The 27,446-nt window shown below is 37.4% G+C and overlaps 1 protein-coding gene across 2 annotated transcripts in view; it reads left to right on the forward strand.

The window, feature by feature from the left end:
* LPP (LIM domain containing preferred translocation partner in lipoma) overlaps nucleotides 1–27,446 on the forward strand; it is a 667,656-nt gene that overhangs the window by 495,566 nt on the left and 144,644 nt on the right. For both annotated transcript variants that reach the window (XM_034999808.1, XM_034999809.1), the window contains exon 8: nucleotides 2,731–2,857. In XM_034999808.1, coding sequence (XP_034855699.1) covers nucleotides 2,731–2,857 — 127 coding nt within the window. The remainder of the gene's footprint in view (nucleotides 1–2,730; nucleotides 2,858–27,446) is intronic.

Here is a 27,446-nt window from a genome sequence, read left to right on the forward strand (position 1 = left end):
GCTGAAAATCCCCACTTAGGTTTCTGTTGCCTGGATGTTCCTACCTGAGGGTCTTTAGATATGTTCCCTGTAGCCTGTGAGCTTCCTGAAATTGTAAGTAAAGTTGGTGTGTCTTTTTATGAATGCCAGTCTCTGCCAAAAGGGAGTTGAGCGCATCAGATTTTCAGAGTTGCCTCTGGCCCCTAGAAAAGACCAAAGTGCCCAGGATGGCATGGCAGTCATGAGCTGGCCCTTCCTTTCTCTCACCTCTTCAGTTTTAAACACAGAACCACTTGCATTTTTCCCCACTCACACCCAACTGTGTCCCACCTTCAGCCTTTTGCTCCTCTCAGAGCTCCCCCTTGACCTGGGTTAGCCCATTCCAGGGCTTTGCTAGTATCCAGCCTATCTTTATCACTTGAATTCATTGCATTTGAAAAGTTGTATTTCATGGATTGCAGAAGTCGAATTACATACTGTAAAAGAAACACAAACTTAGAAATTAAAAGGCCCTCAGGATTCCAAACCCAGAGATGATCCCCTTTAACACAGGAGTATATGTCCTTTCAGACTCTTCTCCCTACCTATATAGAGAACAGTAGATAATTAAACTGTACTTACTTTTCAAAAATGGGGCCATCATTTAGATTTCCCATCCTATCACTGGATCTGTCCCTTTGATAGCATGGCTACACCATCTTCTTTCATACTTACACGGATAGATATATAATGTTCTCTTAAAACCTGTTCACATTCCATTGTATGTATCTATCATTGTCCATTTAAGTAACCTCTTACCCATGGACAGATAGTTACACTGTTACTTTTGGTTCCTTCTTTTTCCACATCTAGTTCCTGTGACTGGCCTTGGTCAAATAATTTTATGATTATTTCTGCAAAATTTTCCTAGAAGTGGATAACATCTGTGCTATTGAACATTTAATATTACTAGCAAATCACTCGTCGGATGTTCAAATGTTATTTGCACTTTAGAGGAGGCCTTCCATTGAACATTTAATGTTTATTGAATAAATGAGTCTAGGATGGGCCCCTGTGCTGGGTTTATCATAACTAGCTCTGCACTGATCTTTTTGGGTGTCAGATTTCCTTATCTCACAATGAATAAGAGATTTCGGCATGCAGCTCTATTTTTTGTCTTTGTCACTAGCCATATGTCATAGTTTGCTCACTGCTGTCCATTCTCCAATCCAAATTGCCCAACAATGAAATAAAAACCCAGGGTAAGATTAATAACCAACATAAAAAATTCTTGGCCTTTTTTGGCCTTCTGTATGTCTATAGTCCAACTTTCTACCCATTTTTTAAAAACCTAAAAAACTGGAAAATACAGAGAAAAGTCCAAAGTAAGTGCCAATTAACAACTTCACATAATTGTAGAAGGCATTTTATGCCTCAGACATCACACAAATAATTAATATGCATCTTGGAGTGGTGGAAATAAATGTTGGTAGTAAGGATAAAACATTTGTACAGGGATTTATACTTTACAGGATTTTCACATCCAAGAACACATTTGCTATAGTATGGATAATAGGTGAATGAATGTGCAGCTTCAGGTTTTGTTGAACTGATTCTTGTAAACTGTTCATGAAAGGAGAGTCTCTTGATCAACAACTTAAGAATGCGTAAGCATCAAGGAAAGAACATTCTCACAATCTCAGCTCTCCCCATCAGCTATCGTGGATGTCATTATTAACTTTTTGTAAGTTTTTTTCTGTTACAAGCACTTTGAATAAAGATGCTGGGGTGTGATATTGGAAATGGGCAAAGCTATAATGTAGGCAAAGGGAAATACAATAATAAGTTCCCTTTTATTTACATAGTGCAAAGCTATTTTACATCTGGCACCTGGCCTTCCTTCTTTCTCTACATACTTCAGATTCTTGGTTGAACGTCTCAAGTAATCTTTCCCCTGACACTTGATTCCCTGACATTGCTATAATTCTGGCTCACCCACCTATTTAAACACCAGTCCAGCATCAATGCTATTGATGTACGAAGGTACATCATTTGGTACATGGCTGTTTGTAGTCCTACGGGGAGAAGCTACTCAACCTCCTTAACTGGAACACAGGGTCATTCACTTTGTGCACCCCTGTGCCCCATAAGACCCATCTCATCTCCTACCTCAAGTTTTATACATGGTGCAGAAATATTCAACTGCCAGGAGCCCCTATGCCACTTGGCCTTTTTCTCACCTGAATGTAAAAAACTTCCACCTGTAAGTTTCCTGCCCTTTAGCTGAGTAAGTCCTAGTCTGTATCTGCCTCTCCTCTGGAATTCTTCCTTTCGGGCTTCAGGAGAGGTCCCTTTATGTACCCTGGTTGTGCACTTTATATAGTTGCTTTATCTTTAATTATTGAAGGACCTGAATCTCTCACTTGACCATAAACTCCTTAAGTCGGGGAGGGGGGAGAATCAACATACCTTGTTTTTATAAATATACAACCGGTACATAGTGACTGCTTAGCAATTGTTGAATGAAATGAATCCCTACTGTTGTAAACATGGATTTCTAAAGCCCAATAGATGACTCATCTCGATAAGACAAGTGGATCCTGTAAAATGGTTTGTCCCAGGTCAGACCCTGAAGAACTGATAAAACTGATTGTAAACCACAGATCTCTTAATAGCCATGTCCAGTACTTTTTTGCCTACAGTGCAAATACTGTGTGATTGTCTTGATTGTCTAGATTGTACTTAAAGAACTATGTGTCTTCTGCCTTTCAGGGTGGACAAACAGGTTCCATGGGGCCTCCAGCTGTCCCCCCCTCATTCCGCCCTGAAGATGAGCTTGAACACCTGACCAAGAAGATGCTGTATGATATGGAAAATCCACCTGCTGATGAATACTTTGGTGAGTGGGGCCTAGAGCTGGTTTCTGAAATAAATGCCTTCTGTTTTTCTTAATTATTAATTAAGGGTATTATCAGCTCCACTGGTAAAGGATTTGAGGCTGGGTGCATTGGAGTTGGTGTGCATCTGCACACAACAGAGTGTTCTGGAAATTGGTTTGTGAGACCGCCGTAATTGTGATATCTGTTTAGCTCACACTAAAAGTGCAAGGGTCCTGTGCAGTTTCTTGAGATACAAATGTGATTTCAAAACAAATTTATGACAACTTAAAAGCTTCTCCTTAGGCAGAAATAGGGTTTCTGTATGTGTTCAGGTTCCTCACTGGTCTAAATATTTATATACAAAATGTGGAAGTGAATAGGGTCTAAATTCTGCACTCTCAATTCTTCCCCTATGAGAGTTTGGGAAACGATGTTCCTGTTGTATTTTTTTCAACATTCTCCCCTCCAAATCTGTGAATAATTATGAATGGTTATTCCATCCAGTCAATGAGGGTAATGTGAATTTATGAACTATATGTCAATTATGAGGTGTTACGGATACATAACCTGTCCTCAGGGAGGTTGTAGTTATTCAGAAGAGATAAGAAAAAACACATGAATAATTACTAATCTTGGTAGAAAGCTGTAAGAGGCATAAGAGAGGCTTATGTGAGATACTATAAAATTTAAAAGCTCTATTCACCAGGAGCATCGGGAATGCCTTATAAAGAAATTGGTGGCACCTGAACTTGGGCCTTTTAAATCAGTACCTCCCAAATTTTCTGTGATAAAAACTATTTCCTCCCCGATCTGTTGGAGGCTAAAATTTGTATAGAGCACAATTAAAATTAATTACTAAGAAAATGAAATGAAGAGAATACAAAATGGAAGGCCAAGTTTTACCATTATGAGATTTAACAGGAATAAATTACCCTGTTGAAGTGTTACCCTCTTTCCTAAATACTCCCTCTCTGTTTTTGTACTCTGTCTCATTGCAGGGTGATAGACATTTCTTAGATCCCCATCCATGGACCCCAGTTTGAGTAGCATCACTTGAAGGACATGTAGAGAAAGGAGATTATATTTGCGGGGGGAGGGAGCAGGAGCAAAGACATAGAGGTGGAAACATTACACAGAGCTTTCTTTCACTTCTTCAAATATTTGCTATTTTCATGTCTTCCCCTTGCTCCCTGTTTGGGAATGTGTAATAACAGGTGAACTGAGGGCACTGGTCCAAAGCCACATCATAGATGGAATGGGATAGGATATGAAAAACATGGCATTGATTTGTATATAGGTATAGGACAACAGTGGGAAAAAAGAATTCTGGTTCTGGTCCTTTCTGTGCCTTTGACTGGCTAAGAATTAGTGAAATGTTCCCCATCTGCTTGAGCCCCATTTCCCACCTTGGTAAATCAAAAGTGTAGAGCAAATGTTTTCTAGAATTTCTTTCAACACTAGTAAGTTCCCATAGAAACAGCATTATTCCCAACAAAATACAACAAAGCTAAAAGCTAAACACAAATTGATAGGACAAATGCATGGAGAATATTTTTTAAAAGTCTCTGGTTATATTAAAATATACTAAAAGTGTATCATGCTCTTGTTATTGATGTGGGGGAAGTTTTATATTGGAATCTTAGGTAAACTTTTTTTTTTTTAAAGATTTTATTTATTTTATTTGAGACAGAGAGAATGAGAGACAGAGAGCATGAGAGGGAGGAGGGTCAGAGGGAGAAGCAGACTCACTGTCGAGCAGGGAGCCCGATGCGGGACTCGATCCTGGGACTCCAGGATCATGACCTGAGCCGAAGGCAGTCGCTTAACCAACTGAGCCACCCAGGCGCTCCTCTTAGGTAAACTTTTTAAAAGATGATGTTAAAAGCAAAAAATAAGGCTACTGTACCGAAGTATATTAAAAATAAAAAGCAAACTAATATAACAAGAATAAATACCTCAAATATCATAGCAACTAAATACATAGCAATAAAGAAAATTGAACATAGACAGTAATTGTGTTAATGAATATGTGTTAAGCCTTCTGGGAAACAGATATAAATTAAATACTATCTTTGCCTTCAAGAACTATCTTAGTTGCTTACGCTCTCTCAATCTTTGTTTTTGTTTTGCTTTATCTGTAGTATGGAAATAATCTTTAACTCATACTGTTAAATTTTGAGTATTGGGTAAAATATTTATAGAAAGCACTTAGCAGAGTTGTTGGCATATAGAATATCCTCAAAGATCAAAGTTATCCCATGCTTTATTAAAGAAAATAAGATATGCCTATTAAAAATCCATTAATAATACCTGATTTAAATTTAAGTTCCTCACGAAAATAGAGCATAAGTCACAAATTGGTAAATAATCATTGCCAAATAAGGATTATGAACCATGAGAGAGAATGTGGAATTAATGTTTATTGAGTGCTTACAATATGGCATCACTATTTTATTTACTTTATAGGAATTAACTCATTTCATCCTTATAGAAAATATATAACCCTGTAAATGCTATTATTATTTCCATATTAGGAAATTGAAGCACTGAAATATTAAGTAATGTGCCCAACATCAACAGCTAATAAATTACAGGACTTGATTAGAATCCAGACTCCACTCTATACTTTTTTTTTCCTTCTAAAAATTTTTCCCTGGCTTTATTGAGATATATAGAAATCAAATGCACATAATCAGTGTCCATAACTTGGTGGCTTTGGACATGTGTATACATTTGTATTTCTGTCACCACAATCCAGGTAATAAACATATCCATCACCTCCAAAAGTTTAGGCTGGATAATTAGGAAAGGTTTTATGGAGGAGATCAGCTTTGGCTACACAGAAAATAGAAGAAGAGTATTCTCTTCTGAGTATATAGAATGAATAAAATGAATTGAGGCCAGGATTATTTAAGGAAAATTTACTTTAGGTGGAAAATATCTACCAAGTGCCTATAATGTGCAAACTACTCTGCTAAGTGATCCGTATGGCTATAGGCAGACACGGATCTTACCTTTAAACGTGCCTATAGTCTAATAGAGAATATATACAGAGTGATAGTGTTTAATCCTAGCACAAGACTGAGAGTAACAAGTGACTTAATTGAAGTTCAGCTACAGTTCTTTGAGAATTCAGAAATAGGAGAATAGACATCCCCAGGAAGGAATGGAAACATGTTTATAATGGTTAGCCTTTGAGTTAAGTCTTTAAAGGTATGCTAATAGAGATTTGGAAGAGGGGTGATAGTAGAGAAATGTCATTTCTGAGGAGGGAAATTTTAACATGATACAGAATAAAATCATTAAAGTGAATCATCAATGTGGGAAGGAACAAATATTGGGAAATAAGGTTGGAGAATAAGGCAGGAGTCCTGATTGGATTCTGGATTAAAAAAAAAAAAACTATTAAATATTTGGGGCAAGGTTAGAGAAATTTGAATATGAGCTACATATTCAATAATAAATCAATGTTAATTTCTTGAGTATGGTAGTGGCATTGTGGTTCTACAAAACAATATCCTTGCTTGTAGGAGCAACGTATTGAAATATTTAGGGTGACGTGTCTGCAACTTAACTTTGAAACAGTCTAGATAGATGATAGATCGATCAGTAGATCTACACATATAGATACAGATACAAATATAGTTATTTTGGGGAGGGCAGAATCACTTTAGATTAAAACAGCTAGAGATGCCATTACCACACAACTACCCGGGACACCATTCTTCCCCAAAAATGTATTGAAGCCTCACCAATGAATTATTTTAAGACTCCTTTCTTGGGTGGGAGAAGTAGAGAGAGTTACATTCCTGTGCCTTCTAAACCTGAATATTTTAATGATTACAGTGCATCTTTGACATTTCCCTCTCTTGTGTATGTTTCCTTGTTTCCTACTGGACATATACCTTTTCCACTGCTGATGAGATGGTAGTCATTAGGGTGGTGATGATAGGAGCCGATATTTATCAAAAGCTCTATTCACAGTCATAGTCTGACTGACAGGTCTGGTGATGATGTCTTCATTTTTTAGGTGAGGAAACAAGAGTCAGAGTGGCTGAATGACTTGTTCAAGGTTACGTAGCTAATAAGTTTCAGCATTTGGACTCATTCTTCTCATCTCAAGTCCATGCCGATCCGTTACCATTATAGAAAGGCATATGTTGTTCCTGCAGCTTGTCAATAGTTGGCTATCCTGCCTCATGTCATCCTTTCCCTCCTGATGTCATGATCTTCAAGTGAGAGACCATCTGTGTCCAGGGCTGTAAGTTGTGTAGCTGGAACGTCAGTGTCACTGGCGATATATTTTCACTGGGTATAACACCTGAATTAACTGATGTGGCACTAAGCATGGGCTTTTTGCCATGGCTCAGATACATACTTTATCACAGCACACCCAATACCTTCCTATCAACCGTGTTAGCTGACTAGCCCTTCTGTTGACCTTGAGAGAAGGCAAATTGCTGATAACTACAGCACATCTTGTTTTCTTAGGTCAGTCCTTGATAAATATTACAAGTGGGAACCTTCAACTGAGTCTCAGCTTTTTTTTTTTTTTTTTTAATGGTTTCTTCTAAAAAGGTTCTAGTTTTAGTGTTTCCATGCTCTCCCTCTTCTATCTTCATCAAAATCGGGGATTGTGGCATTACAGTATTAGGTAAGTACTGCCACAAGGAATGAAACCCATCATGCAGCAGATGGGTAAGTCAATATCTTTAAAGGAAAGACAAAATTCCCTCATGCTCTGAACATTTTCCATCTATTTAGGCTTATGTAATTGGGCTATAGAAGATTCCTAAGTATTTTTTCCATGGGTAGTGGAGTCCTTGAGTGGGCCTCAAAGCACTACCTTGTAGGGAGAAGAAAGGAAACATACAAGAAAATTGGAGGTAGAAAAGTCTCATCTGATTCAATAACCAGGCAGTGGGCCTCTGGCCCAAATCATTTGCAGCAAGGCTTCCATCTTAGAGCAACCTGTTTCCCTGGGCAACTAGAAAAGTATGTTTATACTAAAGGAGATTCTCAGTTCCAGGGATAGATGTATAGAAAGAACAAGAGGTGATGAACTATGAATTATTTTAAGTTCGGGTAAACTGCAGAACTTAAAATGAGAGGGAGGATTTTAAAATTAGCTACTAAGATGAATATGGAGAAAGGTATCATTGCCAGAGTATTAGGGAGCTTACAGGGCTAGTTGTCATGATTGGAGCTTATATTTTTCAGACAGTTATGAGGGGGGAAATGTAATGGAAAATTGAGTTTGTCTCTAGATATTTTTGCCACGTCTTTTGAATTTATCCAAGAGTTTTCCGTGTTAGTTGACACACCCAGAGCCTCAAAGTTTTGTGCTTTCATTCATTTTGAAAGACAAAATATGTTTGTGTAAGAGAGGTTCTACATCTATCCCTATATACATGGCACAGTTCTCCCCCCAAATAATGGTGTTCTTGTTGTGCAGACCCTAAGACCCAAGACAATACTATTGGAATATAGTATCTCTGAAAATGAGAACTGTAATATATCTGAGGATAGAATGAAAATATCTACCAGCTTATTTTTAAGCACAAAGCTGTAATTATCTTGGCATTGCTTACATAGTGTTGTCTTATTCCTTCTTTTAAAAAAAAACTGAAGAGTGTGAGTCTCAAAACTGTTTAGGGAGCTATTTGAAGAATCCCTATGCCTTCAGAGCAGCACTAGGTAAATTCTCTTCACAGAACTTGGCATTTGTCTAAGAATTTTTTTGTTGTTGTTTCTCTCTGAGTATTGTTATTGAGGTATATTGGGAAAATTTGCATAAAGCCAGAAGTTTGTTCTGGGGGAACTAGGACAGTGGGACAGAAGTGGAACATAAGATGCAGTGAGGGCCTGGCATGTGGTAGGCCTCAAGAGAAGAAAGGCATGGGTGGGCATGTGCTGTAATTACTTTATTAATAAAACTAACTCACCGTGCTTGGTGCTGTGTATCTTCTCGGTTGAGAGCAACATGGAGGTCCAGTGAATGTCCATGAGTAGAAAGAGTGCCCCAGTCAGTGAGGATTGGTAGTCCATTTGTCTTCGATACTTGTAAGATGGGTTGATAAGTGAGCATGTGTGGGGGACTTGGATGATGACGCTTAGGAAGCTACAGACCACTCTTTGAGGTATGGTTGAAGGTGTGGAGGAAAGAAACCTGGAGCCCGGGTGCTGCTGGAAGATTGCCATGTGGAAAAGAATTAAACTTGGGATCCATGCCTCCAAAGTTAGCAACAAAGCAAGGCAAGTGCTGGGAAGCCAGCGAATTCGTGTTCAGTGTAATGAATTAACATTTTGAGCAGACAGAGACAAGTTCTTGGAAGAGTCTGGGCCTGAGCCCCATAACCCCCTGCTGGGGAAGTGGTGATAGGTATTCAAGCTTTCCATGGACAGTGAGATTGGATTTGGAAAGTGCTGTCCTGCCCTGGGCATCTAAACTGGCCTGGGAATCAGCCTCTTGCATCCAATTTCTTGTTCTACCCCCAGATTGTCATTACTATTACGTGATTACAACTGACATCTGTAGAACATTTTGTAAAGCACTTTCATACTTGTTATATCATTTGAACTAGACAGCAGCCCTTCAAAACACAGTATTTTTTTCCCCATTTGGTACATGAAGACACACAGGATCTGAGTAATGAAGGGACTCCCCACTCTCCAGGGCCACCACCCATCCCTACAAGTCAGAGATCCCAGAAGCATAGCTCCCAAAGCACAGCATTTCAGTGAGGCCCAGGCCTACTACTCCAGATCCTGTTCTCTTTCTCCCCCATCACACTCTTCTTCCCACCATGTTGCTAGATAGTCATAAACTGGGAGGTAGATCAGTGAACATACTCTATGCTTTAGCGTTCTCATCAGTACAAGGAACAGTGTGTCTGGTTTGAAAAGTGCTTAGGGGGTCTCAACTGAGAGGTGCTAGGTAATTTGTTTTTCTTTGTTATTATTTTATGCCAAGAAAATAATTTCCAAAGTGCTCCTGTCAATTACAAACTGGGAAATGACTCCAGGTGGGCAGTTGTCTTTAGTACGGATGGAACCTGAGGCCTTAAGCATCCTATTTTCTCAGGGAAAAAAAAAATGACCTAATTAATTAAAAACCCCAAAAACCACAATGGAAGAAAAATTAGAAAATGAGTGGCTTAGAGAAAAAGTTATATTGATTTGGGAAAAAATGGATTCCTTGGTTTTGTTTCTCTCCAGCTCTTTGTTTAAGGTATCTGTGGGTCGTGGGAATAGAATGTTTTCTAGTTAATGAGACATATTAGATATATTTCCTTTTGTGGTAGTGATTTCTGGTAAGATGTTTGCTTGGGGCAATATATGTTTACAGCACTAAATAAATAGTCCTAAGCATTTATGTGTTTCATCTTAGCACACGTTAATTTTTAATTAATTTGGCTATATAGTATGTTTTTAAGCATTGATTTGGGAACCTGGACTTACAGTGTCATAAAGAAGAATTTAATCTTAGAAACCATCTAGAACAATGTTTCATTTTCCAGAAAACTGAAGTCCAAATGACTCATTCAAGGTCATACAGCTGGAAGTATTTTAAACTCGAGGACCAAAAGTTCCTTTCTGAATAAAGAAGAGAAATTAGTCTCTGCTAGTGCGAAGAGGGATGGCAGGGCTATTCAGAAAGGTGAGGAAGTGGGTTTGCCTGACATTTTTGTGAACCCATTCAAACTTAAGTGAAATATGCATTGCCCTTAAAAATGATAAAATAAAATCAATGACTTGTTAGGACCTATGTGCATATAATGTCCTGAGCTCCTTGATTTTTAAATACAAAATTCCTGAAGAGATTCCCAGTATCTTTTTTTTTTCATTTTCATCAAATTTCTTATTTGTAATATTTAATGTCTATTTTCCCCACTAGAATGAAAGTCTGAAGGCAATAGTTTATTTCATTCACTGCTGTGATCCCATCTTCACTTCTAGAACAAGGCCTGACTGATAGGAGATGTTTAATATTTGTTTCATTAATTAATGAACATATAAATGAAAATTGTGAGTAGACATTACAAATTCCCTGTGGCAGGACATGGTATAAAGTAAACTACAGAGGGAAAATACTTCATTTGTTTAATAGACATTTATTTAGCACCTAATGGAATCATAAAAGGTTAGAGCTGGAGAGAATCAGAGACTATCTAAGGAAAATCCCCTCAGTGTTAGAGATGATGAAACGAATAAGTTTTCTAAGTTGCAAACTAGATAGCGATAGAGCCATGGATTATAATTCAGACTGCCTCATTTTTTTTTTTTTTAATCACTTAAAGGTACTGGAGAATGTGTAGAGTAAGATACGTTTGCTACATTCATTGAACTTTCAGTGAAAATTAAATTGACACCTTGAACTTGATCTCTTTTGCATGCGTTTTCTATTAAAATTAAGGATTGAAGTTGGTCAGTTGATGGATTACATAGTTGAGATGTTCTAAGTTCCCTCATTTCCCACTGTGGGGTTTATAGTCTTTGGTTCCCAGGCCAATCTCTTAACTCCTCAATTTTCTGCTATTCTAATCTAATTGAGTCAGATGAGCAGGGCATCACATTGAAAGAAATATCCTTAACCCATGTTTATGTGTGTTTTCCATAGCAACCAGCTGTGAAAGGTCATTCACTTCCACTAGACCCCTTCCTGGCTGTGAACCACCACCCAGATGGCTGTTTCATAGATCTTTATATCAACAGCAGACACCCACTCATTCAGTTACATTGAGATCATCATTCCCTTCATCAGAGAATGAAATGTAGAAAAGAGATTCCTAATTCATAATGAAACTTTTTTTTTTTTTTTTGTCTAATAACTGACAGCAGACTTATCATTCTGGGAGAGAATGAGCTGGCGGGAACACACGTTGTGTGACCAAAAAAAAAAGTTCCAATTCATAGGTTGTTTATGTTTGTGTGCTGAACTATGTGGCTGGAGTTGAGACCTGAACCTGCAAGTGCTAATTATGCATTTTCTGATCTTCAACACACAAATACAAATAACTGTGAACTCTACTCCCTTTACTCTCCATACCATCCTCCTTCCCCCTCACCTGCTCTTTTCCCACAACTTCCTCTGAAACACACAGATAATCATCTCCTTCCAGATTCTGAAGTGACATTAGATTTGTCAGAAGGGCTAATTAATTGTCAGCAAAGCCATTGTTTGAACATCTGTGGAGTTCTATTTGATGGGCGTCTATTGTACTTTTAATTGAATGTATTCACTCATCTACAAATATTTACTGAGTGCCTACTATACACCAATCATTGTAGTGTACGCTATGGGAAATAATAGAATGTAACGTAATGGCCGAGAAGATAAAGCATTGTTAAAGCCTATAGCACCAAGGGCTTTGGTGGTGAACCAATTTTATGACTGGCAAAGGAAAATACATTGTTTCTCATCCAGGTTCAGGGGCTTTTCCCACTATTACCAGCTGACCTGGGCCAGATTAAATGTCACAGGAGTTCACGTGAAGAGAGACCTATTGCTGGGGAGTAGACTGGTTGACAACATACTATCTGTGGCTAGAATTCCCAGCAAATACAGTTGAATCCTTTTAAAGAAAAACAAACAAAATATCCAAGGCCAATAACCTGGGAAGACCCAGAAGCAGGTCCAAATTAATGACCTTATTCCAATTCTCTTCCTAACTGACTCCAATGTCAGTCATGTTGTATTAAATTCTCCCAGATTTGTTACAGCAGTACGCAGCTCTAAGCTCAGACCTCACTTGGTTCTCTAACCATCAAACCTTCAATCTGTCCAAATCCTGGACTCAACTCCACTCTTATCTGTAAGTGAGCATCATGTGTTAAATTTCAATGAGAAGACAGAAACACTGTGCAGGAGTGACTTGTTGAAGGAGGCTAAGAGGATGCAGTAGGCTCGATGTACTAGAAAATGGCTATTAACCTCCACTGCCTCTCTTTCTCTCCTATTTAGCCTTAGGATCATGGCAAAGTTAGAGAGACACATAGAAATCATATAGCTTCAGAGCCTCCCATTCTGTGATAATTGGAGGCACCTTCATAAGTTTTACCATATACATGAACTATCTGTACTATTATTTGCCTAATATTTCTGTTTAAATTAATGAACTTTTTAGCCTACTTTATCTTCATCCATATCAATAATGCCACAATTTGATTTTACAGTTTGAAATATGTGCTGCTTTTTCTCCTTAGAACACATTAAATTAAATACCATATTCAAATTTTAAAATGCTCATCCATGAACACTGTAATGTTCAAAGTATTGAGAAATGTGGATGTAATTCAACAGGAAGACAAACTGGTGGAACACCATGATGACATAATTGCCTCAAGGTCACCCACTGAGTTGACTTTTACAAAATAAACCTTTTTTTGCACCTAGAGTCATTATGTTATCACAAGAGGCAGGGTAGTGGTGTAAAGAGCCAGAAATCAAGCATTCAGGGGCCAGAATCTGGGCCTGACACTATCCTGCTGACTTGCTGTGACATCTTAGTCCAACCCCTTTTCCAGGGGCTTCATCTTTTGTATTAGGAGATCGAACTACATGATTTATAGGGATCCTTCAGCCCCTTAATTTTTTTTTTTTTTTTTTTGCTTCCAGTACTTTTCACGTATTGCCCTCTCATACATCATTAAAACATAGATGGATAGGAAAACAGCTGCCCTTTTTAAAATTACAACATTGCTTGCGTCAGAGTTTCATAGAAGAATTGGAAAATTAGCTCAAGAATTCTATTTCCTGGACCATTTTATATCTGCTCAGTACTGTTCCTCATTTCTTAAGGTTGTTGAGAAGGTTCACTGCATTTACAGTAGCTTTAACTGTAAGTTAATAAAAATAAAATAGGATTACAGAACATAAGGAATACTCTTTACTGAGGTGGGCACTCTAGCATCACTGTTTAAGGATTGTCCTGAGTCTGTAATGTTGTTCACTAATGTTACTTGGCCTACATAAGTGAGGTTAATATTGGTAACCATCACTGTGACAGTGGTCTTCAGCATAGATAATACAGCACTGTCATAAAAACGAAGAGTTCATCTTTTGTTACATGGCACCAGGAAACAAGCACCGGACTTTGAGTCAGGAAATCTGAGTATAAGTTCTGTATCTTATCCGTATGACATTGTGGACATTTGACATTTCTGGTGTGCTTTAGAACATATTGGTACACATTATCTAAAGACCTTATTTTGGCAGTTTTAAGATTAGAGTTATCATCTTGCCAAAGAAACCAACTTATCCAAGGGCAGGTTAAGAGATGGAACCAAATTCTTTATTTAGGTTTTCTCTATTAAATAAAGTTTTCAGCAATTTTATTTAACCTCTTAACCTTTCTGAGTTTCACTTATTTCACCGATTAAAGAAGATCATTATTCCTGTTTTATATACATATTGTGAGGATTAAGTAAAATCAATAGATGTGAAAATGCATTCTAAACCATAACAGATCAAAAATTTGAGAGCTGTTAGTATTGTTTCCCAGTGCAGTATATGGCTTGATTTATGCCATTTATGATTAGTGTGTAATAATCAAGCTCTCTGAATTTTTAATGTTAGTATTTGTCTCTCTTTGAATTAGCATGTTGTGTTTTCTTATGGTGTTCTCTTGTTATTGGAATATCATTAGAGGATACAGAAAATGTTTTTCAGTTGTGTGTGAGAAAGCAACACACAAAGACATACCACAGTGTCCTCATTTGCTGAGCAAACTACTCTTGCTTTTTAATGTGGAATGCAGAAGAACTAATTGAAAAGAGACAAAAATGAATTTTGACTCAGATTGTGCAGGATGAATCATAACCCACTTTCTCATCTGAGATGTGAAGAAAAAAGAATTAAAGAAAACTAACCACCACACAGCTTTACTGTCAATGTCAGCATAATCAATACAGGGTGTTTTTTAGCAGAACAAAGAGTGCATTACTACCAGGCTGAGAATTGCAGGTAGTAGAAAACCAAGTTAATTTTTCTTTGTCTATAGTCTGCTTGAAATTGCCTTTCTTTTTCTGCCTTGGTTAAAATATTGTAATCAAGAGAGTTTGGGACCTATCAGCAATTTTTGCCCAAACCATTCAGAAATGTAGTGATCTCTATTGAATAGTTAGGGGCCAATCAGAGACTAGACAAGCGTGGACCACATTCTGTCCCACTGTCCTTTTGTCAGGCAGTAGGGACCAGGAAGACAGCAAAGCAACAGAAACATGGCCACGGTGGAATTGCTGCTTCCTTGAATTTAACTTACTTGAATTGTTGATGTGAATAATTAAAGAAAAATGAAGATTTTGTCCTGCTGGAGTCCAGGATCCAAATATATAATTTACTTTGCTTGCAAATGTAGCTTTTTAAAAAATTTTAAAGGGTTTTGTACAGAGAGGCACTATAGACTATCCTAGGATGTGGTCTTCAATTCCTAAGTCAGAATTAATTTCTTTCTAATTCTTTTTTTTTTTAAAGACTTTATTTATTTATTTGAGAGAGAGAGAATGAGAGAAAGCACATGAGAGGGGGTAGGGTCAGAGGGAGAAGCAGGCTCCCTGCCGAGCAGGGAGCCCGATGCGGGACTCGATCCAGGGACTCCAGGATCATGACCTGAGCCGAAGGCAGTCGCTTAACCAACTGAGCCACCCAGGCGCCCCAATTTCTTTCTAATTCTTGTTAACATTATATTTTATTCATAATTTTGTGGCCTTTATTTCTCATGTATATGTATATATATACACATATATGTTATGTATGCTATGTAATATACATATAATATATATAACTCATATGTTTATGAGTCTGTGTCTCCTACTTTACCTTAAGATCACTGAGAGGAGAGGCCGTATCTTCCTTATGTTGCTCTTTCCAAGGAGCAAAATGAGGTAGAGCTAATGAAACCTTAACTTTTTCTATGCCACTCCATCAAGACTTTGACTTGCAAGGAAGATTCTCTAGCCTGACTTGATTCCAAATATTTCTACTAATGCTCCTGTTGAAAAGAGGACGAGCACATATTAATCACTTACTATATACTACAAGTTTTGCATGCATTACTTGTATTTGTTGACTATAACCCTATGATGTGGGTACTGTTCTTCAACAGATGAGGAAATTGAAGCAAAGGAAAGTTAAATAATTGTCTCAGAGTCTGGTAATTATTGGAGTTACAGTTTGAACCTAGAGCCCAGTTCTGAACCCCCAGATAAACTGTGCCTGTGACTAGTTTGCAGAAGGTCTGGTAGAAGATTGGGCCCACAGAGCCCATGCTCATCATGTGCATTTTCTGACAAATTCCATTTTATGTCTCCTTCTGCTTCTCTCAGGGGATTTTTCAGTATGATACAATTTCCTCTGATTGAAAGGTCTCACCACTGATGAGGCAGGGGGTGGAAATCCAGGTGCACCACCACTCTGTTTGCACCACACCAGATGTCTGCGGGGACACTGTCTTGGCTCTCCCATAAGAGTAATAGTGCCCAGCTGTGCCACTTAGTCCACATGATGTAAGACAAGTGCCAAATGTAATGCTGTTTATGATAGCAGTACATAGATCTACAGCTCTATTCCTCTGTTCTCTCTTGAACTTGAAAACTGGTTCTTGTGATTTTAGCAATACCTACACCCACAAACCCCCTTCTCCCAACACTTCATCCCAATCCAGTGCTGCCTTCATTCACATGTGGGAATAGTTACTTATAATTTTTATCAATCCATCCGCACTGGTATCTTCTAGTCCAGTGAGCCTTAGGAAAAGGCCAAGTCCGGGTCTCACTGCCAAAGTGGAAATGAGAGAGAGCAGGGAGAAGGGAACTCATCTTGAAAATAAGGTCACCCTATTGATATATCATCAGTCAGAAGAGTTCAATGCAATAACAAGCAATTGGCTCGCTCAGTCGGAAGTTGATGCTATTTTAGGCCATCAGCAGGAGTGTCAATGTATCTGTGAATTTTGGCATTTTATTTCATTAAGGTGGTTCAGGAAGCCAGACACTGATTAACTGATTCTTCGACTTAGTTCCCACTCCTAATTTTGGATGTGTGGTGTCTTCAGGCAGCTGTTGTGACACCCTGATTCTAAAGAAAACTTTCTGTGCTTCTAAAGCAACCTTGGGAACAGTCTACCCCACATCCTGCTCTCCTGGAATCTCCCATGCTCTACATCTCTGGTCACAGGTGGTGTGGAGATACTGTTGCTTCCAGTTCTTCTCTGGCAGATCAAGGAAATACAGCTCAGGTGTGTGCATCCAGCTTCCATCCAAAATTTGTCTGTACTAGCAGCATTCTCACGGACACATTGAGCTCAAGGTGGATTTTCATTTGGAGATCATGTAAGAAGATACCTATGGAAGCAATGCCTTCAGCGTTGCAGTTACTTTCGAAGTCAAGAGATTCCCTAGACAGGCCACGAGATTTGTTTAGGTAAGACTAGGAAAATTCTAAACTTTTTGTTGTTGCTAAGGGTTTGGGATCTGAGTTCATTTATAAACCTGCCTTGACTGAGAAAGATGAAGATTTCTAGGTAGGAAATGTATGATACTTGTTTATTCCTTCATTCCTTCATAGTTATTAAAGGCCTGCTATGTGCCAAGCCCTGTGCTAGGCATTTCCATTCAACATTAGTCTACAAAATGGAGGCAGATATGTTTACAAATAACTCAGGGACAGTATGATAAGTGTGTTACTGGAGTTAGGTGAAAAGTACTATGAAAGGAAAGAAGTTAGAATGGCTCACTGTGATTGGAAAAGTGAGAATGGTTTTCCAACAGGTGATGTTATGTTCTCACATGGGCTGAACGTGAGTGGAATTTTCCAAGCAAACCATGACTTTAAGGACATTTCAGACAAACAATCCAATGGGTACAGAGAGATCAGAAAATTGCAAAAAATACATTATGATGAGAGAATTGGAAATTGGAGGGGAAATGAGACCAAGGAATGACCAGTGGTCACATCAAAATGGCTTTTTCTTTCCTACTAGAGAGTGTACAGTCTGTCTCGAAAGCCCTGATAATCTCTGAAGGATTTGAACAAGGGGATGACACGACCTGATAGACACTGATTAAAAATCACTCTGGGTACTACCAGGGGGACAGGTGTTGAACAGGAGAGGTTTCGGTGACTGGAGGTCAGTCTGGGTGTCATTTGCATTAGTCTGCAGGGAATGATAGGAGCCTGAACCAAGGCTCCATGTTGTGACAATTCAGGGAAGAGAGAGAGGGATAAATTAAGGCTCGTTCTTGGGGTTCTGTCTTAGTTTGAGGATGATATAATTATTAAGTGAGGTGAGGAAACAGAAGTTCAGTAGTGATGTGCCATTGATTCCTAGATGTAGTACTTATTGGGAAGCGATTGAATCCCATCCATCAATGGTATAGAGCACCTCTTGTGTACAAGTACTGCTGGAGACGTTGGCACAACATGAGTGATTCAATTAAACCACAAAGCCTGTGTTATGGGGCTTTCATTCTAGTAAGGAAAGAACACATAAATAAGTCAAATCTATGGCATGTCAGCTGGTGGTATATCCTATAGGGAAAATTAAGCAGGAGAAGGGGGATAGTAAGTGCTACAATGGTGGTGCAGATGGAAAAAAACACAGTAAATAATGTGACAAATATAATCATGAAGTTCCTATTGTTGGTGAAATCTGGTCTGCCTAATTTTGTTTTCTTGCCATTTGTGTTTGTTTTATAAATTATAATTTCTCCTAAACAGCAACTAGCAACATCAACATTTACAAACACATAGATGTATACACAATGCTTTGTGTTGCCAACATATCACATGCCAGGAAAAACAAAAGAAAACAGCAGCTAAAAAAAAAATAAGTATCCAAAACAATTTTTTTAAAAGGGGGAGAAAAATGGAGATTTCCTCAGACACTAATCCTTGTCGTTCAAATCTCTGGATAGTATGAATTTGAAAGTCACAAACAGGAGAGAGAGAGAATCAATATTTGAACCAGTATAATAATTCTGATATTCTTGATGGTGGAGGACTTCAGATGTAACCCAATCCCTTACTTTAGGCAGAGAAATCTTGGCTCCAGCTAGGAAGTAGCTTATGGAAGGACACCCAAGTAGGTCTAGAAGTCAGCTTCCCTGCCAGCCCATCTAGGAATCCTACCATTACCCACCATAGCAGAGAAATCCCAACTTGGGGTCTGGGATCTGACTTCTGGGTTTGAACTTCTACTTTACCACAGTGACCTTGAGCAAGTTTCACGTCTCTTTGCACTAGTTTCTTCATTTGCAAAATAGGGATGATTATAATAGTATTTATGATAGTGTTTTTGAGGTTTAAATAAGTTAATAGTAATATGTGTAAATTACTTTCAGCAGTGCCTAACATACAGTTAGCATTCAGAAAACATTCACTACATTATTGCAATACTTTAGGGTATTAGAATGGCACGATGTAGATTGCTTGGGCTTTGTGTGTTTGAGCACAAACTTGAAACCAATCTCTGATGAAGGCTATACATAAGATCTTCTGGAATTTCTAATTAAGATGTTAAAATATTAACTACTTTGGGGGGTCATTGAGTAAATACAAAACACATTAAAATATCTGATTTTTGTTTCATTCACAGAAGTTCAAGAGATTTCATTTTAGAGCTGAGTTATGTGAGATTCTAAACCAGAAGTGGAACCCTAGCCTTTAAAGACAGGGACATGTCTTATTCACTTATGTATATCTAGCACAGATTGGCCTTATCATTGTTGACGGGACTCAGGTACTAAGTACTGACTATGCACCAAGCACCACGCTGAATGCTTTACACAGCGATCATACTTAATCCTCACTGCAGGGAAGCATTTCTATCTGGATTTTACGGATGAAAGCAGTTCTGTACCTTGCCCAAGGTCACCCAGATGAGATGGTACGAGATACAACCTAGATTTTCATCAGCCAATCTCTGTTTCATTTGCTCAGCATATCTGCCTTTAATGGTAATACTTTTCTCACCTAGCTACTACATTCTGCAACTAATCTGAGCTTTACATTACCATCCTTTTCTATGCCATTCCTACTGCTCATTCATAGAATTATCAAATCATAGATAATTTTTTTTGCTGAAATGATCTGGAGGGAGTTTCCTGGTTCTCAACTCAAAGACTTATAATCACCTGAGGGAACTTTATCACTGTACCTACACACACCTACCTTGTATATACACTGTGGTTCTGATATAACTCTAGGCCCACCTCTACTGAGGAAATGCTATCAGTCTGAGAAAATTTAGCTGATGGAGTGTGCCACATTCCCCAGATGTGATGGAAAGGGGGAAAAAAGTTTGGAAATTAGTGATCAGTTTTCATATAATGAAAGTTGAGAACCAGAGAGTGACAGTAACATCACCAATATTACAGCTAATTCATTACATATCTACATGTAGATCCTGGGTCCTTCTGACATTCAGCTTTGGGCAGTTTTCTTGGTTAATCCTCAAAACTGCCTTTGAGGAATGTCTGTGTTCTCCTTGATGGTTCTAGAGGAATACAAGGCTAAAAGAAGGGTGTGATTAATTTGCCTGGGATCCCATAACAAATCAGTTGATCAAGAAAGGATAAATAAGTTGATTATGCTATTCTACACCTAGTCACTTGGTTCTAGTTGAGTAACAGCTCATCAATATGGAATGCACACTTTCATAATAGTAGGTTTGTGGGTTGCATAGCTTTTTTGTGTCTGTTTTCAATTTCTGTTCCTTTGATAACTAAACAAATAGCAGAGATGGTGAAACTCAACAGGAGAATTATCTCCTAGATTTTCTGTGATCTCTTTTCTCTAGTGAGTCAGTATGTCTGGTAATGACTTGGTAGATTATAAAGTTATTTCCTTTGTTTGTTAAGTAAATATTTGTTGAAAGCCTAATATGTCCTTCAGTGACCTAGGTGGGCTGAATCAGAGTTGCTATAAATCCTTTCTGGGGGGAAAAAAAGGTGCTGTAATTAATAGGTCTGTTCCCAAGAAATACATAGACTACTAAAGGCTAAAGACTACATAGGCTATATACTAATCATTTTACCATGTGATAAATGTAAAGGAGCTCTGTACAGAATAGCTATGAGGTAGAATGTCTGGTGGCCCTGGAGAGAGTGGAGTTTTTAAGGGGTGATATGTGAGCCAAGTCTTCAAGAGGGAACAGAATTGTTCCAAGTAGGGAAAGAAGGAAAAGATGTTACATAAAGAAGAAACAGCATGTGCAAAAAAATAGAGGTAGGAAAGCATGATGTCCTGGGAAACAGTAAGACATTGCAGACTTCATAGCAGAAGTTCTCTGGGACTAAAGCAAAATTGAAGGAAAAGTGGTAGGACATGGAAGATAGAGGACTCAGAGTCCAATTATGAAAGATCTGATGTGATATGTCATAAAAAGGATCTTTTGGATCTTTTTCTGTGCAAAATGGGAAATTGTTGACTACTCTTAAATAGAAGGTAACATCAGATTAGTGACTTTTTTTTTTTTTTTCAAATGAGGGGATAGCCACTTTTATTGCCATGTAACAGTATTAATGGTCTAGATAACTTTAGAAAGCCAGTTCACAGAAGTAACAGAGCTGGAAATTTCATGAGAACAGATTTAAGGCATTTGTGGGGTGAGAAAAAAAGGTACTGCTATCTTTTTTCTCACAGTTCAAAACAGGAAGTGCCTAGGTATGCAGAAATGCAAGTCAAGTCAACTACGTTTTTAGTGAATCTTGCATGTATGTTGATTTTTCCACATCAGCAGTAATACTGCTGAATATTACTATGTGAATAATCCACCAGATTCAACTGTGGAGGGGGGTGGGTATCAACAGATTTTAAAAGTGCATACTATGAACAGATTTAAAGGTTATTTTCAATTTGCAAAAAATGTTTAGCAGATCCTCAGAAATCATCCTGTGTGTGTGTGTGTGTGTGTGTGTACATGTGTACATGTGTGTTCCTTGTGCTGGTCCCACCTTCAAGCAGAAAACATTTCAAGCTCTCCATGCCTACTTAATAATTTGCCTGTGCTTAGGGTGATAAGTACCTTGAAGTCATCTCCTAATTCTGTCATTCTCTTGATGAAGAAAATGATGTCTAGAGAGAAACAACAGTCTAAGCCACAGCCACCAATGCCCAAGCTAAATCTTGTTTCCATTATCTCTGTAAACCTCATTTCCTTTTTGCATCACTTATTTGCAAAGTGTTTGGTAGTCATCAATTGAGTGAATAATTCCATGGTAACAGATACCTTGGTATACTCACTTATAAATGTAGAAACAATAAGAAAGGACTATTTGGGGCATTTCATAAGGAAATATTATTGGATCTATTATGGATAACCTTAGCTAAAGTCATCTCTTAAAATAGTAGCTGGTAGGGCATGAGTGTGCCAAGCATGAGAATACGTTAAGCCTTCTCCCCCTTTATTTTCATCCTCACATTGGTTTAACGTGATAGGAGAGGGTATTTTATTGATTCTAAAGGATTGGGTCAGTATTAGTTTATGTTGCCTGTATTAGTTTTCTATCACTGCTATAACAAATTACCAAAAACTTCCAACACAGATTTTTTATCTTACAGTTCTGTAAGTCAGAAGTCCAACATGGGTCTCAGTGGGCTAAAATCAAAGTGTTAGCAGGGGTGCGTTCCTCTCTGGAGTTCCCAGGAGAGAATCCATTCCCTTTCCTTTTCCAGCTTCTAGAGACTGTCCACATTCCTTAGCTTATGGTCTCCCCTTCCATCTCCAAACCCTGCAATATAGCATCACAGACCATTTGTCCATAGTCAAGTCTCCCTCTGACCACAGCTGGAAAAAGTTCCCAGATTTTAATACCCATGTGATTCGATTGAGCTCACCTGGATAATCTCAGATACTGTTTCTATCTCAAGACCTTTGACTTAAACACATCTGCAAAATTCCTTTTGTCATACATGGTAACATATTCATGGGTTCTAGGGATTAGTCTATGGTTGTCTTTGGGAAATCATTATACTGCCTACCACAGTGCCCTTCTGATGAATTCTCAATGGTTTTCTAAAGATAACAATGCCAGGCTTGTTTTTGGGGCCATGCGTGAAGATGCCCCCAAAAGTCTGTTTCTTAAGGGGCCCAAATCTTCCTGTATATTCTAATCTTGGAGCAAAGGAAAACTTGAGATTTGCTTGTAAATTTTATAGTGCTAATAGCTCCACTCTGAGAAAGGTCATTCTGACTTAAATAACTATATGAAGATTTTAGAGTATTTAGAATATATTTGCTGATTCCCTAGTCCTTTTGATGGAACATTTAAGCATATAAGTATTTAGAAGCCCAACTCTGGTTTCTCCCAACAAATTCCATTTTGGTCCATTCCTTCTCTTAAGGTATCTAGGCTTTTCCCCTCCTTCATTCGTTCCTTCCCCACCCCCATCCCCCTATCCTCCTTTCTTTCCTTCATTTAATTTACAGAGAAGTACTAGAAGAAAGGAAGCAGAGGAGTAAGGAAAGAAAGATGTGGGTAAATAAATGTGTTAAAGAGTGTGTAGATAAACAGAAGAGGCCAGAAGGAGAGGTTTTCTGTCAAGGTTCCCATACCAATCTTAGGTAGTTTTATGAGACAGTTTTATTTTCTGAAAATAGTTAAGACAGGAATTCAAGAATTGAGGAGGAGGAGTAGGTCCATTAAAGACTAAAGGGAATTAAGGAATTTAGGACTGATACCATGGAAAAGGACATGTTCATCAAAGCATCTAATTCTTTCTGACTTAGAGAACAAACATGGCTGCCAAGTGGAAAAATTTATTTCTAATGATGAAAATCAGATGAGATAGAATTCAGATATAAATGAAGTTATTCCAGGATCTAGATAGGAGAAGAAATAAGGGGATATGTTTTAATAGCCCTAAAGATACACTTGCATTTACATTCCAAAATTCCCTCTTCCAGGAACCACTCCACACTCTGAATTGCCATACTAATGCTAATTGATTATGATAGTTAGATTAACCAGTATTGATCATAAAGGAATATCCTACTGAAATGAGAAAAGACAAAAAATTTTACAGTATCTGGTTTATATTTCTTCTTCACAAAATGAAGGTGAAAAATGTATCTCCTACCGTGCTATGATATAGATCAAGCTGAATAATACTAGTGAAAATGTTCTCCAAACTACTGGAATTGTAGATGTTCTTCTTCTTATTCCTCCTCTATTACCTCACCTTAGAGATAATTTATTTTCTTACTTGAGCCAGAGAAAAAAATTAGACCAGCCACTACTTTGGTCATGGGTATCAAAGTGGGAGAATCCCAAGTAGATTTTAAACTTGGTGAGAAAGGGCTAGAACTATTTGCCCTGGAGCTCCTGCTGCCATAGCCATGCCCACAGAGGTTTTGAACTTTGTTGCTTTAGGGATGGTTACCTTGATAGGAGTTCTAAATTCTAATCCAAATCTCAATGTGAGTATGTACAAGTAAAGGGAGCCTTCCTAATTTCTGTGATGTGGGTAGTTATGTCTACTGTAAAGAATTCTCAACCTATCTCAGGAATTTTGTTTTCCTTCACCAAAACGTGTGTGTGTGCGCACGTGCTAATAGTCTTCAATTACAAAAACATCTGTAGAAAAGCCAAACGATTATGTAATACTTCTGAAAATAATTTACTGTTTCCATGTTGCCCTGTAAGTCTGTACTCACAGAACATGTCCCCACAAATCTGTACTAAAGTCAGTTTTTAAAAATTAGGCTTCCCTGTGATATTCTCTCCCTTTATTTAAGTTGTGTTTTGTGCCCTTCAATACATTTTTATAGATTTTCATCTAAGTCATACCCATTTTTTCAACAGTATTATTTCAAGATAAATCAATTTTGTTGCTATTGTGCATTCTGTTTGTTTCCATTTCTCAGTGGCTATTGCTTATATAAAAGGAAGCGCTTGACTTATGATTACTTATCTAAATACCTTAATTATTAGTTCTTTAACACTTTTGTGCAGTCACTTGGATTCTTTCAAACACACAGTATTATTTACCAATTTTATTTTTCATTCTCAATGTGTTGCTTATTTCATTTTCTTGTCTTATGGCTTAATTACAATTTTTTGAAATAATTTTGAATGATAATGATAATATTGGACATCACTTCTTGTTACTTATTTTAATAGCAATCCCTTTAGCATTTCATATTTTTATATAATGTTTGCTACTAGTTTTAGTCAAATGCTTTTTTTATAGGAAATTTCATTCTATTTCTCTTACTTGGATTATATCAATTAGAAATGGCCATTAAATTTTATTAAATTCTTAGATTTAATCAACCTTACTTACATTTTTTTCTCCCTTTTTTTTTTCTCATTTAAATGAGTTATGTTAGAATTCCTAATGTGGATCCATCCTTGCATTGTAATCCTTATTTTATAATATATATTACTTAATAATCTGGTAACTTCAAGTTGTTAGTGTTATTCATTTAAAATTCTTGTAACTATATCCATAAATTAGGATTGGTCTATTCTTTTCTATTCATATGATATTTTGGTGTGGAGCACAAGATAAAATCCTAAAATCAGCTTGAAAACTTTCCATTTGTTTATATGGTCTAGAATAGTTTGAATCATTTCGAAATTATGTCTTCCTTGAACATTAGGATAAACTGGGATTTAAAGCCATCTATCTGTTTTATTTGTAAATCTTTAACAAACTTTTAAGTTTCTTCAGTGGTTATTTATGCTGCTGAAGTTTGGTTTTGTTTCTATTTTACTTCTATTGGAATCCATTTGGTAAATTGTATTTCACTAGAAAAATATTCATTTCATAAAGATCTTTAACAGTGTTAGTATGATGTCGATATATTACTCACTTATAATTTTTAAAATGTCTGTCTATATCTTTTTATTTTGTCTAATTTTCTGGTTTTCACTTTAAATTTTTTTAAGAATTTTCTGGTGTGTGTGTTTGTGCATATGAAGTTTGCTTGTTTCCTAACTATTTCTAGGTGTTTAGCTTTATTAATTTTTACTTCCTACTTTGTTTTAGCTTATTTATTTATTAATTTGTGTAGCATTTTAATCCAAGTGTTAGTTCATTTATTCACTATCTTTTTGTTTAATAATGAAAGCAATTACATTTATAAATATCCTTCTGACTTCCATCTGCATCCCATGGGTTTTGATATATTTTTTTAATTTACTATGAATATTTTATAATTCAGCTGTTTTTCCACCTATGACTTATTTAGAAATTTATTTCCAAGTTATTTTTATCTTTTTTGCTATTTTTCCAATTTTATAATTGAAAGAAATTAAGCCTTGAAATTTATTACTGACATATAAATTCCTGACTGAGCATTATACAACTTGCCCTGCTCATTGCTGAATTTGGTATTTTGTCAGCTGGGAACACTAAATACCCCCACTTAACTTGATATTTGCAAAGCTCAGAGTAGCATTGGGGTTCCTGTACACTTTGGCAATTGCCCCATGGCTAATTTGGCCAATTTCCAATTCCTCAGGGAGAGACAAAGAGTTGTCTCATTGCCACCTGCTATTAACTAAATGCTTAGGATTCAGTGTCCTAGGGGTAACTGGGAGACATAGGAATGGATTATTGTGGCAGCGTGTGGAACCTCCTTCCCTGGGGAATTTTGAGAGCAGCAAAGAACCATCTGTCTGGGGTGGTTTTAAGAGCAGCCCTGCCTAAAGGCAGGTGCATGGATTAGATGACCTGTGAAGATTGTCATCCATCCCAGTGACTTCAATGGAAAGGATGCATTTGCTGAGTTTGAAAGGAGTCCAGGAGGAACACTGATAGGTTTGGGGAGCATATGGTCAAGAGCCTGCGGGTTTTCAGCCCTTCTTGAAATTGGAGCCTACTCAGTGTCACCCTGTGCCCCAAATTAAAAATGCCATCTTCTACATGTGAACCTAACAATAAGTTATTCCACCTTTATAAGTTATATGCACATGTAGTTCAAACTGGAGTTGTTCAAATGTTTGATCATAAATAGTTATTTTTTTAACAGATAGCTCAACTGATCCATGCCTAGAAATTTAGATACTCTGTTGAATCTGATTCTTCTGGTTAAACCAGATCATCATGACTTGGCCTACTAACCTTAACTTTTCTAACCGTGTTCCTCAGCGGTTATTCTGTGTTTTTCAGGCAATTTAAATGTCCTGATTAATCCTTCAGTAAAGTTGTCCTAAGCCTCTCAACAATAAATTTATTATAGGTACAATTACAAAATGCTTAAATAAATTAACCAAGCTAAACTACCTGTATTGTTATCATTTCCATCATGTGTAATGTACTAATCTATTTTAAAGTCATGGAGAAAGAAATGCCCCAAAATATCTTCAGAATGATATGTCAGATGTAAGGATTACAGTTCCAAACCCACAGTTGGACAGCTGTCTGCACAGGTGACAAATTGGCCAGGTAGCAAAGGTAGACATGGGATAGGCCAATTGATTTCATTTAATTATTCCAGAAGAGTTAGAGGGATTATCTTTTAGGGTACCCCTGCATGGGAGAGGTTGTTTGAAAAAACAGAATGGGGAGAGAGGTAGACAAGACCAGCCACAAACCTTTCCTGGAAGTTTAAACTATTTATTTATTTATTTATTTATTTATTTATTTATTTATTTATTTAT

The sequence above is a fragment of the Mirounga leonina genome, unplaced genomic scaffold (assembly GCF_011800145.1).
Source record: "Mirounga leonina isolate KUSES-001 unplaced genomic scaffold, KU_Mleo_1.0 Mir_115, whole genome shotgun sequence".
Lineage (NCBI taxonomy): Eukaryota > Metazoa > Chordata > Mammalia > Carnivora > Phocidae > Mirounga > Mirounga leonina.